The sequence below is a fragment of the Nomascus leucogenys genome, chromosome 8, assembly GCF_006542625.1.
Source record: "Nomascus leucogenys isolate Asia chromosome 8, Asia_NLE_v1, whole genome shotgun sequence".
Lineage (NCBI taxonomy): Eukaryota > Metazoa > Chordata > Mammalia > Primates > Hylobatidae > Nomascus > Nomascus leucogenys.
The window spans coordinates 105,063,369-105,080,710 of NC_044388.1; the positions used below are offsets into that span (position 1 = coordinate 105,063,369).

At 46.1% G+C, this 17,342-nt stretch overlaps 1 protein-coding gene across 2 annotated transcripts in view; it reads left to right on the plus strand.

The window, feature by feature from the left end:
* Positions 1–9: 9 nt before the first annotated feature.
* Positions 10–17,342, plus strand: part of NUP188 (nucleoporin 188) — a 65,499-nt gene continuing 48,166 nt past the window's right edge. Inside the window, exons 1-8 of one of the 2 annotated variants that reach the window (XM_030817982.1) lie at positions 10–80; positions 5,773–5,827; positions 10,093–10,166; positions 14,166–14,250; positions 14,768–14,848; positions 15,836–15,880; positions 16,633–16,725; positions 16,845–16,964. In XM_030817982.1, coding sequence (XP_030673842.1) covers positions 49–80; positions 5,773–5,827; positions 10,093–10,166; positions 14,166–14,250; positions 14,768–14,848; positions 15,836–15,880; positions 16,633–16,725; positions 16,845–16,964 — 585 coding nt within the window. In that variant the 5' untranslated portion in view covers positions 10–48. The remainder of the gene's footprint in view (positions 81–5,772; positions 5,828–10,092; positions 10,167–14,165; positions 14,251–14,767; positions 14,849–15,835; positions 15,881–16,632; positions 16,726–16,844; positions 16,965–17,342) is intronic. The other variant, XM_030817981.1, reaches the window with a different exon arrangement.

Genomic DNA, 17,342 nt, shown 5'->3' on the forward strand with positions numbered 1-17,342 from the left:
GGGCCTGGCGTCTGGGGGCGGGGTTAGGGCGCGCGCGCGCGCGCGAAGATGGCGGCGGCCGCAGGCGGGCTGTGTGTGAGGTGCGGAGCGGGTCGAGTGGACCGGGGTGGCTGTGAAGCGCGGGGTCAAAGCCGAGCGGAAGCGGGGCGGGAATTGGAGGCGGGATGTGGCGACGGTGGCAGGGCCAACCCCGGCTGGGTGGACGGGCACCGAGACGGGAGGCGGTTACGTCCAGACGGTCCCCGTGCGCGGGGATCTGAAGTCTTCTTCAGGAGGGGGGCCGGCTTTTCACCTCTTCCCTCGGCGCTCGGCCTCCCGTCTCCTCACCCAGGGCCCTTTGCCTTCCTCCTCTCTCGCCTCCGGCGCGTCTCTTAGCGCCCCACCCGCGCTTCCTTCTCCGGCCGTGACGCTCCCTCGAGCCACGGGGAGCTTTGCGGTCGCCTGGGGTACCCCCCACCCACGTCCCTGCTGCAGGCTCCCAGTGTCCTGCCCCGGCGTCGAGTGCGCTCTGCTGGCTCCCCAACCTCTCCCGCGATCTGTTCTTGTTAGGATTTTGTTTCGCGTTGAGCAGAGCCACGCTTGCGGCTTCTGCCCTCTCCGCGCCTCGAATCGTTCTTTTCTTGCACTGAATCAGTCAGCCAGCATGTCCAAATCCTCCAAGAGATTTCAGGGATTGAACTAGGCTTTAGGGACAAGAAGATGAAATATTATATACGAAAGCTACAATTCTGACAAAGTGCTTTCTGGCGTCAGACCCTGGTGGAGCGCTTCCCAAGAGTTATTCAATTCTCGCAACTCCGAGAGGCGCCTTCTATTTCAGATGACTCAGAAGTCCGGCTCAGAGCTAGCTAAGTGATAAAGAGAGAATTCAGGCTGAAGTCTGCGTGCCTCTAGTGCTATAACCAGACCACCACGCCTCCCTCTGTCTTCAACATTGCAGCTCGAAGGTCTTCGTTCTTCCCACCACCCTCCCTCCTTAAAATTAAGCATCCCTGTCTCTTACCCTTCCCTGTGCCAGCAGTGTTTTCCCGACCTTTTTTTTTTTTTGAGACGGAGTCTCCCTCTGTCGCCCAGGTTGGAGTGCAGTGGCGCGATCTCGGCTCACTGCAACCTCCGCCTCCCAGGTTCAAGCGATTCTCCTGCCTCGGCCTCCCAAGTAGCTGGGACTACAGGCGCCCGCCACCACGCCCGGCTAATTTTTGTATTTTTAGTAGAGACGGGGTTTCACCATGTTGGTCAGGATGGTCAGTCTCTCGACCTCGTGATCTGCCCGCCTTGGCCTCCCAAAGTGCTGGGATTACAGCTATGAGCCACCGCGCCCAACCGTTTTCCCCACTTTTTTGTTATGTTGTTCATTGCTGTATTCTCTCTCTTTTTTTTTTTTTTTTTTTTTTTTTTGAGACAGAGTTTCGCTCTGTTGCCCAGGCTGGAGTGCAGTGGCGCGATCTTGCTTCACTGCAAGCTCTGCCTCCCGGGTTCACGCCATCCTCCTGCCTCAGCCTCCTGAGTAGCTGGGACTACAGGCGCACGCCGCCACGCCTGGCTAATTTTTTTTTTGTATTTTTGGTAGAGACGGGGTTTCACCGTGTTAGCCAGGATGGTCTCGATCTCCTGACCTTGTGATCCGCCTGCCTTGGCCTCCCAAAATGCTGGGATTACAGGCGTGAGCCACCGTGCCCGGCCTTTTTTTTTTTTTTTTTTGGTGAGGCAGGATCCTGCTCTGTTGCCCAGGCTGGAATGCAGTTGCGCAGTACGGCGCACTGCAATATGGGTCACTCCTGGGCTCAAGTGATCCTCTCACCTCAGCTTTCCGATTAGCTGGGACTTCAGGTATGCACCACCACACCTGGCTAATTTTTTTTAGATGCTTTCTGGAGATGTGGGTCTAGCTATGGTGCCCAGGCTGGTTTCGAACACCTGAGCTTAAGTGATCCTGCTGGCTTCCCAAAGTGCTGATATTATAGGTGTAAGCCACTGCGCCTGGCCACCACTGTATTCTCAGCACCTAGAAGAGCATGCATGATAGGCTGTCAGTAAATACTTATTACACATATTGCCCATGCTCTCTGATACCACTTCCTTCACCTCTCGGCTGGAATTGAGACCTCTTTGCAGTTTCACCGGACAAGGAATGAACCTTGTGAGGAGCAGTTTGCTTTTTCCTCCCCTGCCGTTTTGTGCTAGCAGTGTTGGGGCAGTGTTGTCACTACTGTTCCTTCCTTTTTTTTTTTTTTTTTTCCGCTCCTGTTGCCCAGGCTGGAGTGCAGTGGCACGATCTCGGCTCACTGCAACCTCTGCCTCCCAGGTTCAAGTGATTCTCCTGCCTCAGCCTCCCCAGTAGATAAGACTACAGATGTGCACCACCATACCCGGCTAATTTTTGTATTTAAAGTGGAGACAGGGTTTCACCATTTTGGCCAGGCTGGTCTGGAACTCCTGACCTCAAGTGATCTGCCCTCTTCCGCCTCTTGAAGTGCTGAAGTGCTGGATTACAGGCATGAACCATCATGCCCGGCCTGAATACTGTCTTGTTATCAGAAAAATGATTAGTGATTCCAGTGTGCCATGTGGGAGTTGGTGGCTATTCATTGAGCAGAATTGAAGTTGCTTTTAAAGCATTAACCAGTAGGAAAGAGATGTATAAATTTTAGTTGTGTTTAAACCTCTTTTGATGAGAAAATACTGAAAGACTAGTTATTTATTTGAGACAGAGTCTCACTGTTGTCGCCCAGACTGGAGTGCACTGGCCCGATTTTCGCTCACTGCAACCTCTGCCTCCTGGATTCAAAGGATTCTCCTGCCTCAGTCTCCTAAGTAGCTGGGATTACAGGCGCCCGCCACCACGCCCAGCTAATTTCTTGTGTTTTTAGTAGAGACAGGTTTTCACCATGTTGGCCAGGCTGGTCTCCAACTCCCGACCTCAGGTGATCCGCTGGCCTCGGCCTCCCAAAGTGCTGGGATTACAGGCTGACAATTTTAAAACAGAGCGAGTGCTTTGTGTTACAGTTAGTCTTTTTTTTTTTTTGGAGAAGGGGTCTTGTTCTGTCACACAGGCTGGAGTGCAGTGGCAGGATCTTGGCTCACTGCAACCTCTGCCTCCCTGACTCAATTGATTCTTCCACCGCAGTCTCCAAAGTAGCTAGGACTACAGGCACACGCCACCATGCCTGGCTGATTTTTGTATTTTTTGTAGAGACAAGGTCTCACTGTATTGCCCAGGCTAATCGCGAACTCCTGGGCTCAGGTGGTCCTCCTTGATCACTTGTGATTATGGCTCACTGCAGCCTCGCCCTCTGGGGCTTGGTGGAGCCTCCTACATGATCAGCCCCCCACCAGGAGCTGGGAACACAAGTGCACACCACCACACTAGCTAATTTTTTTTTTTTTGAGACGGAGTCTCGCTCTGTCGCCCAGGCTGGAGTGCAGTGGCGCAATCTCGGCTCACTGCAAGCTCCGCCTCCCGGGTTCATGCCATTCTCCTGCCTCAGCCTCTCCGAGTAGCTGGGACTACAGGCGCCCGCCACCACGCCCGGCTAATTTTTTGTATTTTTAGTAGAGACGGGGTTTCACCGTGGTCTCGATCTCCTGACCTCATGATCCGCCCGCCTCGGCCTCCCAAAGTGCTGGGATTACAAGCGTGAGCCACCGTGCCCGGCCTTTTTTTTTTTTTTTTTTTTTGAGACGGAGTCTCGCTCTGTCGCCCAGGCTGGAGTGCAGTGGTGCAATCTCGGCTCACTGCAAGCTCCGCCTCCCGGGTTCATGCCATTCTCCTGCCTCAGCCTCTCCGAGTAGCTGGGACTACAGGTGCCCGCCACTACGCCCGGCTAATTTTTTTGTATTTTTTTTTTAGTAGAGATGGGGTTTCACTGTGGTCTCGATCTCCTGACCTTGTGATCCGCCTGCCTCGGCCTCCCAAAGTGCTGGGATTACAAGCGTGAGCTGCCGCGCCCGGCCTAATTTTTTTTTTTTTTTGACACAGAGTCTTGCACTGTCGCCCAGGCTGGAGTGCAGTGGCACGATCTCAGCTCACTGCAGCCTCCGCCTCCTGAGTGCAAGTGATTATTGTGCCTCAGCCTCCCAAGTAGCTGGGACTACAGGCGTGTGCCACCATGCCTAGCTAATTTTTGTATTTTTAGTAAAGATGGGGTTTCACCATGTTGTCCAGGCTAGTCCCGAACTCCTGACTTCAAGTGATCTGCCCACCTCAGCCTCCCAAAGTGCTGGGATTACAGGTGTGAGCTGTTGTGCCTGGCCCACGTTAGCTAATTTTGTATTTTTTTATAGAGACAGGGATTCACCATGTTTCCTAGGCTGGTCTCAAATTCCAGGGCTCAAGTACTCCTCCTGCCTTGGCCTTCCAAAGTGCTGGGATTACAGGTGTGAGCCACCATGCCCAGCCTGTTTTTCAGTTTTACAAAACTTGTGGTTAACATAGCTTGCATTCTTATTTTCTTGAGAAGGAGTCTCGCTCTGTCGCCAGGCTGGAATACAGTGATGCGATCTTGGCTCACTGCAACCTTTGCCTCCCGGGTTCAAGCGATTATCCTGCCTCAGCATCCCGAGTAGCTGGGACTACAAGCACGCACCACCATGCCCAGCTAATTTTTGTATTTTTGGTAGAGACGAGGTTTCACCTTGTTGGCCAGGATGGTCTCAATCTCTTGACCTCATGATCCACCCACCTCAGCCTCCCAAAGTGCTGGGATTACTGGCGTGAGCCACCACGTCCAGCCATAGCTTGCATTCTTTTTGCAAAATGTTAAGGATATTTTAGGACCTTTTCATCCCTTCTCTCTCTGCAGATAGGCTTTCTAAGCAGTGTTGATTATTACAGATTACTATTCTAGGTGATCTGACAAAATACAATCTCTGTCCCTTTAGTAACTTTTTTTTTTTTTAATAACTATTTACTGAGAGAATTTCCTTTTTTGTTTGTTTGTTTGAGACAGAGACACAGCATCACCCAGGCTGGAGTGCAGTGGTGTGATCTTGGCTTACTGCAACCTCCATCTCCTGAGTTCAAGCGATTTTTGTGTCTCAGCCTCCCAAGTAGCTGGGAGTACAGGAACCCACCACCATGCCCGACTAATTTTTATATTTTTAGTAGAGACGAGGTTTTTGTTTAGTAGAGATGGGGCCATGTTGGCCACACTGGTCTCAAACTCCTGACCTCAGGTGATCCACCCACCTTAGCCTCCCAAAGTGCTGGGATTACAGGCATGAGCTACTGTGTCTGACCAGGTTAAAATCTTATGTTTTAGTTTCCTAATTTTTATTTTGAACATTAAACTTCTACCAATTATTATTATTATTATTATTATTTTTTTTTTTTTTGAGGTGGAGTCTTGCTCTGTCGCCCAGCCTGGAGTGCAGTGGCACGATCTCGGCTCACTGCAAGCTCTGTCTCCGGGGTTCATGCCATTCTCCTGCCTCAGCCTCCCAAGTAGCTGGGGATGCATTCGCCCGCCACAATGCCTGGCTAATTTTTTGTATTTTTAGTAGAGACAGGGTTTCACGGTATTAGCCAGGATGGTCTCGATCTCCTGACCTCGTGATCCGCCCATCTCGAAAGTGCTGGGATTACAGGCATGAGCCACCGCGCCCAGCCCTAACAGTGTTATTATATAACAAGATTACTTTCCAAAAATTTAACAAATCGTTTTGTATATTGAGATTTTTTGCTTTTAGAGAGTAGACAAAATGGCTGTGAGGCAGTGTACAAGTTTGTATGATCAAAAGGAGGAGAATTACCTCTGGTCTCTCATTTTGCAGGAGCAGTAGAGAACTGTGGACTATTCTGCTTGGAAGGTCAGCTCTGAGAGAGCTGGTAAGTGGTGGTGTTCTTGAGTGAGTTCTCTGGGTTTCTTTGTGTAGCTTTTGTTACAAAAACACTTTTTTTTTTTAATGTGGGAAGTAAACGCATTTATTTATTTATTTATTTAGAGACGGAGTTTCCCTCGTTTCCCAGGCTGGAGTGCAATGGCGTGATCTCGGCTCACCGCAGCCTCCACCTCCCAGGTTCAAGCGATTCTCCTGCCTCAGCCTCCCGAGTAGCTGGGATTACAGGCATGCACCACCAAGCCTGACTAATTTTGTATTTTTAGTAGAGATGGGGTTTCTCCATTTTGGTCAGCCTGGTCTCGAACTCCTGACATTAGGTGATCTGCCCTTGTTGACCTCCCAAATTGCTGTGATTATAGGCGTGAGCCACCACGCCTGGCCTATTTATTTATTTTGAGATGGAGTTTCACTCTTGTCACCCAGGCTGAAGTGTAATAGCATGATCTCAGCTCACTGCAACCTCCGCCTCCCAAGTTCAAGCAATTTTCCTGCCTCAGCCTCCTGAGTAGCTGAGATTACAGGTGCACGCCACCACACCTGGCTAATTTTTGTATTTTTAGTGGAGACAGGGTTTCACCATGTTGGCCAGGCTGGTGATGAACTCCTGACCTCAGGTGATCCACCTGCCTTGGCATCTCAAAGTCCTGGGATAACAGGTGTGAGCCACTGCACCCGGCCAGTTTTTTTTTTTTTTTTTTTTGAGAAGGGAGTCTTGCTCCCAGGCTGGAGTGTAAGTAGCTCGATCTTGGCTTACCTCAACCTCTGCCACCTGGGTTCAAGTGAGTCTCCTGCCTCAGCCTCCCCAGTAGTTGGGATTAAAGGTGCCTGCCACCACGCCCTGCTGATTTTTATATTTTTAGTAGAGACAGGGTTTCACCATGTTGGCCATGTTGGCCAGGTCGGTCTCGAACTCCTGACCTCAGGTGATCTGCCTGCCTCAGCCTCCCAAAGTGCTGGGATTACAGGCATGAGCCACCACACCCGGCTACGTTTTTTTTGTTGTTGAGACAGTCTGTCTCTCGCCCAGGGTGGAGTGCGGTGGCATGATCGTGGCTCACTGCAACCTCTGTCTCCTGGGTTCAAGTGATTCCCTGCATTAGCCTCTCAAGGAGCTGGGAATTACAGATGCATGCCACCATGCCCGGCTAATTTTTGTATTTTTAGTAGAGATGGGGTTTCACCATGTTGGCCAGGCTGGTCTTCAATTCCTGGCCTCAGGTGATCTGCCTGCCTCAGCCTCCCAAAGTGCTGGGATTGCAGGCATGAGCCACTGTGCCTGGTGTAAACAATTTGTTTTATTCCTAAAACTTTATAAACATGGTCAGATGCAGTGGCTCATGCCTGTAATCCCAGCACTTTGGAAGGCCAAGGCGGAAGGATCAATTGAGTGCACAAGCTCAAGGCCAGTCCTGGCAACGTAGCAAGACCCCGTCTCTACAAAAAAATTTTTTAAAAATTAGCCAGGCATGGTGGTGCATGTCTGTAGTCTCAGCTACTTAGGAGTCCGAGGTGGGAGGATTGCTTGACCCTGGGAGGTTGAGGCTGCAGTGAACTCTAGCCTGGGAGCCATATCGAGACCCCAGCTCAAAAAAGCAAAAAGCTTTATAAACATTATGCATTCCCTACTTCTTTGCTGAAATGAGACTACCTAGCCTAGCCGCTGAAGTCTTCTAAATCTACCTTTGTATTTCATTGATTCCTTTTATGAAAAGATACCTGTGTTCATTGATTGGCTGCTGAGAGTAGGGGTACAAATATCATTCTGCTACCTCAACCTAAGAAAGATTCTCAGCCAGGCACGGTGGCTCACGCCTGTAATCCCAGCACTTTGGGAGGCCAAGGCGGGCGGATCACCTGAGGTCAGGAGTTCGTGACCAGCCTCAACATGGAGAAACCCCGTCTCTACTAAAAATATAAAATTAGCCGGGCATGGTGGTGCATGCCTGTAGTCCCAGCTACTCGGGAGGCTGAGGCAGGAGAATTGCTTGAACCTGGGAGGTGGAGGTTGCAGTGAGCTGAGATCGTGCCATTGCACTCCAACCTGGGCAATGAGAGTGAAACTACGTCTCAAAAATAAATAAATAAATTAATTAAATTTAAAAAAGGGTTCTCAAGCCTTGATCATAGAGGCAGGGGTTTCTAGTCTTTTTTTTTTGGAGACATGGTCTCGCTCTGTCCACCAGGCTGGAGCGCAGTGACACAATCTTGGCTCACTGCAGCCTCGATATCCAGGATCAAGTGATCTTCAGTCTCCTGAGCAACTGGGACCACAGAAATTAGCCACCACGCCTGGCTAATTTTTGTATTTTTTGTAGAGATGGGGTCTTACCTTGTTGCCCAGGCTAGTCTCAAACTCCTGGGCTCAAGGATCCACACACCTTGGCCTCCCAAAGTGGTGGTATTACAGATGTGAGCCACTGCACCTGGCCTGGTTTCTAGGCCATTTCTAAGTATATAATCAATAAAGGACAGTTCTTCATGTTGATTCTTGGGTGTTCTGACCCTGTGAAGATAAAGTGTTAAGATGACACTCATTTATTGTTGTTACTATCATTAACAGAGTTAATGTTACTTATTTTAGAGCCTTAGCATTTTTTGATATGCCTTCATTTGATAATTTTGCTTCTAGGAATGTATCTTTAAAAAATTCCTGAAAAAGTTTTGCACATAAAACTTTATCACAGGCCAGGCGTGGTGGTTTATGCCTGTAATCCCAGCACTTTGGGAGGCCAAGGTGGGCGGATCACCTGAGATCAGGAGTTCAGGACCAGCCTGGCCAACATGGTGAAACCCCATCTCTACTAAAAATACAAAAGTGAGCTGGGTGTGGTGATGGGCACCTATAATCCCAGCTACTCAGGAGGCTGTGGTGGAAAGATCGCTTAAGCTCAGGATATCAAGGCTGCAGTGAGCCATGATTGCATCACTGCACTCCAGCCTGGGTGACAGAACAAGACCCTGTCTCCAAAAACAACAAAGAAAACTTCACCACAACATCATTTATATTATTAAATAATTCCAGTCAGCTTAAGTATATCAAACAGAGGAATGATAAATGAATTATGATCTACCAACTAGATACAAGTATTATGCAGCAACTTGAAAGTATGTTTATCAAGACTTTCATAATAAGGTTAAGTCATTATGTTATAATGTTAAGCAAAGAAAAGAAGGTTACAGAATTCTGTATTCAAAATGATTTCAACTGTGGGGAAAAATGCATATTAAAAACACTCAAAGGAATGTGTAATACTTAGTGTGATTCTGGAATCTGATCTGATTTTTTTATTTTTTTTGAGACGGAGTTTCATTCTTGTCCTGGCTGGAGTACGTTGGTGCAATCTCGGCTCACCACAACCTCTGCCTCCCAGGTTCAAGTGATTCTCCTGCCTCAGCCACCCAAGTAGCTGGGATTACAGGCATACACCACCACGTCCAGCTCATTTTGTATTTTTTAGTAGAGACAGGGTTTCTCCATGTTGGTGAGGTTGGTCTCCAACTCCCAACCCCAGGGGATCCGCCTGCTTCAGCCTCCCAAAGTGCTGGGATTACAGGCATGAGCCACTGCGCCTGGCCGAGTCTGATTATTAATAAAACTGCATTTGGGCTGGGCGTGGTGGCTCACACCTGTAATCTCTGCACTTTGCTGACACGGGCAGATCACGAGGTCAGGAGTTCAAGACCAGCTTGGCCAATATGGTGAAACCCCCATCTCTACTAAAAATACAAAAAAACTGACCGGCGTGGTGGCGTGCTTGTAGTCCCATCTACTCAGGAGGCTGAGGTAGGAGAATTGCTTGAACCCAGGAGGCAGAGGTTGCAGTGAGCCAAGATTGCGCCACTGCACTCCATCCTGGGCAATAGAGTGAGACTCTGTCTTAAAAAAAAAAAACCACAAAAAACTGCATTTGCAGTCGGGTGCCTTGGCTCATGCCTGTAATCCCAGCACTTTGGGAGGCCAAGGCGGGCAGATCACCTGAGGTGGGGAGTTCGAGATCAGCCTGGCCAACATGGTGAAACCCCATCTCTACTAAAAATACAATAATTAGCTGGATGTGGTGGCTGGCACCTGTAATTCCAGCTACTCGGGAGGCTGAGGCTCAAGAATCACTTGAACCTGGGAGGCGGAGGTTGCAGTCAGCCAAGTTTGTGCCACTGCACTCCAGCCTGGGTGATAGAGTGAGACTCCATCTCAAAAAAAAAAAAAAAAAAAAAATACTGCATTTGTATAAATGCCTTGTTCTTTTCCAGAGTCAGATTGAGGCAGAACTGAATAAACATTGGCGGCGATTGTTAGAGGGGCTTTCTTACTACAAACCTCCCAGGTATGGCAATTCCAGGTGTCTGGTTAAAGTAATTCCCCTAAGGAAGCTGGCATGGATGAAACCATCCTCCTGTATGCTTTGATGATATTGTAGGGTTATGTATACCAGAGATAATACAATTTAGTTTACCAGTGGAAAACAGTAGGGTACATTTATTTTTTTGTTGACCAAAAGAAAAGGAAATTCCTTCTAGAAATACAGTATTGTAGAATATAATTGTGACCTATGTGTGGGGATGAGAATTTATTAAACAACGAATTTTCTAATATTTATTCAGACTCCACAGTGTCTGTGTGAGCACTAATTGGTGGGAGATAGCAGTGAAGGATGATACTAACAACTGACACTTGTGTAGTGTTAACTATGTAACAATTATTTCTCTAAGCACCTGACTTATCAAAAGTTATTTAATCCCCACAACACCCCTTTGAGATAGTTACTACTTTTATTCTTTGGGTGAATATATAGATCTTTTTATTGGGTAGTGGAAAACATAGTAATAAAATATAAAGTAGTTACAAATAAAGAGAATGCAGCTTGTAGGGCTGGGCTTATTTGATCTTGACTCCTAGTCCAGATCTCATTCTGTTATGCATTGTAGTCTAAGTCACCCTCATTTCCCTTCTACTTTTGTACTTCTTTTGAAAGTATTACATCTTTACTTTCCATTTTCATTCTCTTAGGTTAATGATGAACTTTTCCTTGTTATTCATCTGTCTGTTAATTCTTCCCCCGTAATTACCTTGAAGTAAATTCCAGATACCTTGTTATTTTATCTGCAAATACTTGACTATGTATCTAAAATACATGGACTTTTTAAAAAGATAATCACTATATTATCACATTTAGGTACTCTTATCATTGTTTCCATTTTACCAATGGGGAAACTGAGGCACAAAGAGGTTAAGTAACTTGTCATGGTCACACAGCTAGTAAGTGGTAGAACCAGGATTTGAACCTGGTGGTCTCATTCCAGTGTCTGTTCTTTTTTTTTTTTTGAGATGGAGTTTTGCTCTTATCGCCCAGGCTGGAGTGTAGTGTCACAATCTTGGCTCACTGCAACCTCCACCTCCCGGGTTCAAGTGATTCTCTTGCCTCAGCCTCCCAAGTGGCTGGGATTGCAGGTGCCCGCCACCATGCCCAGCTAATTTTTTTCTGTTTTTAGTAGAGATGGAGTTTCACTATGTTGGCCAGGCTGGTCTTGAACTTCTGACCTCAAGGGATCCTCCCGCCTCAGCCTCCCAAAGTGCTGGAATTACAGATGTGAGCCACCAGTCCCGCCCCCAGTGTCTGTTATTTTTTGTTGTTGTTGTTGTTGTTTTTGTTTTTGAGATGGAGTCTCCCTCTGTCACTCAGGCCGGAGTGCAGTGGCACAATCTTGGCTCACTGAAACCTCCACCTCCTGGGTTTAAGCGATTCTCCTGCCTCAGCCTCCTGAGTAGCTGGGATTACAGGCGCCTGCCACCATGCCTGCTAATTTTTGTATTTTTAGTAGAGACGGGGTTTCACCATGTTGGCCAGGCTGGCCTTGAACTCCTGATCTCAAGTGATCTGCCCGCCTCAGCCTCCCAAAGTGCTGAGATTACAGGCGTGAGCCACCATACCCAGCCTACTGTTTTCTTTACCATCTTTTTTCTGTTCCAGGATCCAACCTAGTTGTCAAGTGCCTGTAGTCTCCTCTTAGCTGTGACAATCTCTTAGTCTTACCTTGATTTTCATGACCTTGAGCAGGTTTGAGGACTGGTCAGTTATTTTGTAGGATGCCCCCAATTTGAGTTTGTCTGATGTTTTCCTTATTATTAGACTGAGGTTGTGAGTTTTAGGGAAGAATACACAGAGGTGAGGTGCTCTTCTTTTTTTTTTTTTTTGAGATGGAGTTTCACTCTTATTGCCCATGCTGGCATGCGGTGGCGCGATTTCAGCTCACTACAACCTCTGCCTCCTGGGTTCAAGCAATTCTGTCTCAGCCTCCCGAGTAGCTGGGACTACAGGTGCATGCCACCATGCCTGGCTAATTTGTGTATTTTTAGTAGAGACAGGGTTTCACCATATTGGTCAGGCTGGTCTTGAACTCCTGACCTCAGGTAATCCGCCCGCCTCAGCCTCCCAAAGTGCTGGGATTACAGGTGTGAGCCACTGCGCCTGGCCTAGCTACCCTTCTTACCACATCATAGCAGAGAGTACATGCTGTCCACATGAAATCACTGGTGATGTTAATCTTGGTCACTCAGTTAAGGAGGCATTTGCCAAGTTTCTCCTCTGTAAAGTTACTTTTTTCTCTTTTCCTATTTTATTTTTTGGAAGTGTGTACTAAATATAGCCACGTCCAGCTAATTTTTTTCATTTTTGTTGGAGATGAGGGTCTCACTTTGTTGTCTAGGCTGATCTCAAAACTCCTGGCCTCAAGCTATCCTCCTGTCTTGGCCTCCCGAAGTGCTGGGATTACAGGCATGAGCCATTGTTCTGGCCCCTCCCTAGCCTATTTATTTATTCATTAGTTTATATCAGTGTGGACTCAAATATGTTTATTTTATTTATTTCATATTTTGTTTATACCTTGTTTCAGCTTTGGCCATTGGGCATTCTTTTAGGTTGGCCTCTGTCGTTTGGGCCTGTCCTTCCTTTTTTCTTTTTTTCTTTTCTTTTTTTTCTATTACGTCATCTCATACCGAAAGGACTTTGGTTTCTTAAGCCCTTCTGTACTTTGTTTCACTATAAGATGCTTCAAGATTTTCTTGTATTTTCCTTGCCCTGGCTCTAGAACCAACCAATTCTCCAAGGAATCCTGTTTATTAGAGAATGGTATTATAAAGCAGGATCTGGGTGCTGCATGTGCCTCCTGCTATTGGAGTGTTATAAATCCTAGGCCTTCAGTGGACAGCGCTATTACAGATAATATATTAATACATGTATGTATGCCACAGACCTGGTTTTATTTATTTATTTATTTATTTATTTATTTTTTTTTGAGACGGAGTCTTCTCTGTCCCCCAGGCTGGAGTGCAGTGGCGCGATCTCGACTCACTGCAAGCCCCGCCTCTCGGGTTCATGCCATTCTCCTGCCTCAGCCTCCCGAGTAGCTGGGACTACAGGCGCCCGCCAACACGCCCGGCTAATTTTTTTTGTATTTTTAGTAGAGACGGGGTTTCGCCGTGTTAGCCAGGATGGTCTCGATCTCCTGACCTCGTGATCCGCCCGCCTCGGCCTCCCAAAGTGCTGGGATTACAGGCTTGAGCCACTGCGCCGGGCACAGACCTGGTTTTAAATTTTAGCAACTGTTTATTAGCTGTGGGATTTTTGGTAAGTTATTTACCCTTTCTAAGTGCTGGCAATTCCATTTGTAAAAGGAGAATAGTAATGTTTGCCTTTCAGGGTAGTAGTATGGATAAAAAATAACGTAAGTTAATGTATTTACAAATAACATTGTTTTTTTTGTTTTTTTTTTTTTTTTTTTTTTTTTTTGAGACGGAGTCTTGCTCTGTGCCCCAGGCTGGAGTGCAGTGGCGCGATCTCGGCTCACTGCAAGCTCCGCCTCCCGGGTTCACGCCATTCTCCTGCTTCAGCCTCCCGAGTAGCTGGGACTACAGGCGCCCGCCACCACGCCCGGCTAATTTTTTGTATTTTTAGTAGAGACAGGGTTTCACTGTGTTAGCCAGGATGGTCTCGATCTCCTGACCTTGTGATCCGCCCGCCTCGGCCTCCCAAAGTGCTGGGATTACAGGCTTGAGCCACCGCGCCCGGCAAATAACATTGTTATAACTGTAATTTAACCACTTTTTTTTGTTTTGTTTTGTTGCTTAGGCATAACCAGTTCTGTATTATGAAGTCTGTAGAGGTGAATGTGTGTGTGTGTGTGTGTGTGTGTGTGTGTGTGTGTGTGTGTGTAATAGTCTTCTGAAGGGCAGAAAATAGTCTGTAGGAAAAATATTTTAAAATATTTTTATTTTAAACTCAGTGAGCTATTGAGAATGAATAAATGATTCACTGTTCTTTTCACAGTCCAAGTTCAGCTGAAAAAGTGAAAGCTAATAAAGATGTAGCTTCACCATTGAAGGAACTGGGTTTAAGAATCAGCAAGTTTTTGGTGAGTAAAAATTAGCACTCGCTCAATTTATTACTTGCAGTGTGGATGTGCGTGGTTATATTGCTAGTGATAGTGAAAATTCAGTTTATTTTTGTTTTGGGGATTAAATTGTTTTATAAATACCCAGGTTGCAACTCTTCTCCCTGAAAGTTAGAAGTCAAAGTTGCCTGATCCATTCACTGCATATCATAGGGTTTTCTTCACCAGCCATGTGGTGGTCTTTAAGGTGACTAAGTTTGTCACTTTGGAAGCTCACATCATGCCTACTGCTGTATTAATGCGCTTGGTGAATAAGCATCGTTGTTTCTGGCATGTACATTTAATTGTAATAAAAATTGTATGTCAGTGACTGGCTCTTGTCTTCTGTTAGAGTCAGAGTTGTTATGTTTTATGAATCTTTGAGAAGCATTTTTGTTTATTCAAGTCCTGTGTTCATTGTAGAAGACAAATCCTGAAATTCTTTGCATACTGTGTGCGATTTCTGAGCTGTTCCTTACTTAAAATCTCTGTGTTTCAGGGTCTTGATGAAGAACAAAGTGTGCAGTTACTCCAGTGTTACCTGCAAGAGGACTACAGGGGTACTTGGGACTCAGTAAAGGTTTGTGGTTTATGTCAGCCCCTTTCTTCTGCCTTTATCCTTTTTCCCGTTGGTTTTAGGTAATGTAGGATTTTGGCACCAATTCTTTTATCGGTGGTAGGTGATCAGGAACAGTCATCTTCAGGAAAGACCTGCTAAAGGCTTTAAAAAAACATGACCTGGGGGTCAATGGCTTGTGCCTGTACTCCCAGCTTCTTGGGAGGCTGAGGCAGGAGGATCACTTGAGTCCAGGAGTTTGAGGCTGCAGTGAACTGTGATCGCACTACTGCACTCCAGCCTGGGCAAAAGAGTGAGACCCTATCTCTTTAAAAAGTAAAGAATATATATGCACATAAGCTGAGATCTGTCTTCATACTTGGAGGAGTGGAGAGGTCAAAGACTGACATGTTAATCATAGAATCTTGGGCTATTAGAGGTGATAAGGATTTGGTAGAATTTCTTTTTCTTTTTTTTTTTTTTTGAGATGGAGTCTCACTCTGTTGCCCAGGCTGGAGTGCAATGGCGCGATCTTGGCTCACTGCAAGCTCTGCCTCCCGGGTTCACGCCATTCTCCTGCCTCAGCCTCCCGAGTAGCTGGGACTATAGGCGCCTGCCACCACGCCCGGCTAATTTTTTGTATTTTTAGTAGACACAGTGTTTCACCGTGTTAGCCAGGATGGTCTCGATCTCCTGACCACGTGATCCGCCCACCTCGGCCTCCCAAAGTGCTGGGATTACAGGCGTGAGCCACCGCGCCCGGCCAGGATTTGGTAGAATTTCTAGCCTGCCCAGCCCCTCATTTTACATAAGAGGACTGAGGCCAGAGGAGAAGGGGAGGGATTTGAGCACAGGTTTGGGTACATTCGGGTAAAAAGTAAGGTGGAAAGTGTATGTAGAAACAAATGTGCAATTATAATCTTGAAGGATGAAGTGAAGGTATCTATCTTTTTTTATTACTTGAATTTTGCCTAAAAGGTGGCCTCTTAACTGCTCTGTTTTTCTTTTCAGACAGTACTGCAAGATGAGAGGCAGAGCCAGGCCTTAATCCTGAAGGTCAGTAGTAGTCACCATTTCTATTCTTTGATATAAAATTGAGTGACAGCTTCTTGCTCATTTTCCTGAGCATTGCTGGCTTTTGACTCTTCTGTTGGGTAAGCATGGAGGTCTTTATGAAGAAGCATATTAACTCATTTGTGAAATGATGCTTTTATCCACTGGACCCAGTAGAGAAGTTTCTCCCAAGGAGATTCTTCAGCTACTGGTGGTGAGAACAAGTTCATGGATATTTTTTCTTTAGGTCTGACTCCAACAGGATTAATTTGTATTTCTTTATTTCTTTATTCTTTAGTCCCTTTCCAGCAACCTTCTCACTTAGGATCTCATGTTAAAATGGAATTTGTGACTTCTGAAGAAGTTTCCTATTTTATATTTAGTGAGAACTAAGTACATTAGTTACAAGCACTTAGGACCTATATCAGTGGAATTTTTATATTTGTTTTTATGTGTTTGGCCTGCCAGTTGATAGCATTGTGTGCTACATGAATGCTCTGAGAAATCATGCTAGAAAACATTTTTGGAAACGTATATATTATTAAACAATCATTCCTTTCTCCTGTATATTCTGGTTTATGAATGTCTTTTGCTTTATTTTGGCCTAATTCGGTATGTTTGCGTTTCTGTGATTCCTTATTTATATAAATTGAACTTTTCCATCCACATCTTTAAGTGAAATTATCAGTAAATTTAAACTTGAGTTTCCTATGTGCAAAGGTGGGTAACTGATTTTGAATCTTTGGGTTCCTCAGATTGCAGATTATTATTATGAAGAAAGAACCTGTATTCTTCGTTGTGTCTTACACCTTCTCACTTACTTCCAAGATGAAAGACACCCCTATAGGGTAAGCTTGTTTAGTCCTCTTGCTTCTCTTTACACTGTATCATCTTAATAATTTTATTAATATTTATTTGAATATTTACCTTTTATTCTAGGTATAATTTACTCTTGATTTTTTTAAAGGTTGAATATGCAGACTGTGTTGATAAATTGGAGAAGGAACTAGTTTCAAAATACAGACAGCAGTTTGAAGAGCTTTATAAAACTGAAGCACCAACTTGGGAGACACATGGAAATCTCATGGTACGTGGTTACTGTGTTCTCCTGTAACTTTTTTTTTTTTTAAAGATGGAGTCTTGCTCTGTCACGCAGGCTGGAGTGCAGTGGCGAGATCTCGGCTCACTGCAACCTCCATCTCCTGGTTTTAAGCAATTCTTCTACCTCAGCGGATTACAGGCACCCGTCGCCACACCCAGCGAATTTTCGCATTTTTAGTAGAGACAGGGTTTCACCATGTTGGCCAGGCTGGTCTTGAACTGCTGACCTCAGGTGATCCGCCCACCTCAGCCTCCCAAAGTGCTGGGATTACAAGCGTGAGCGACTACACCTGGCCTATAACTCTTAGGAGAATTGTATACCCTTGCTTATAGAGCCGCAAGTTAAATTATTTATTCATTCATT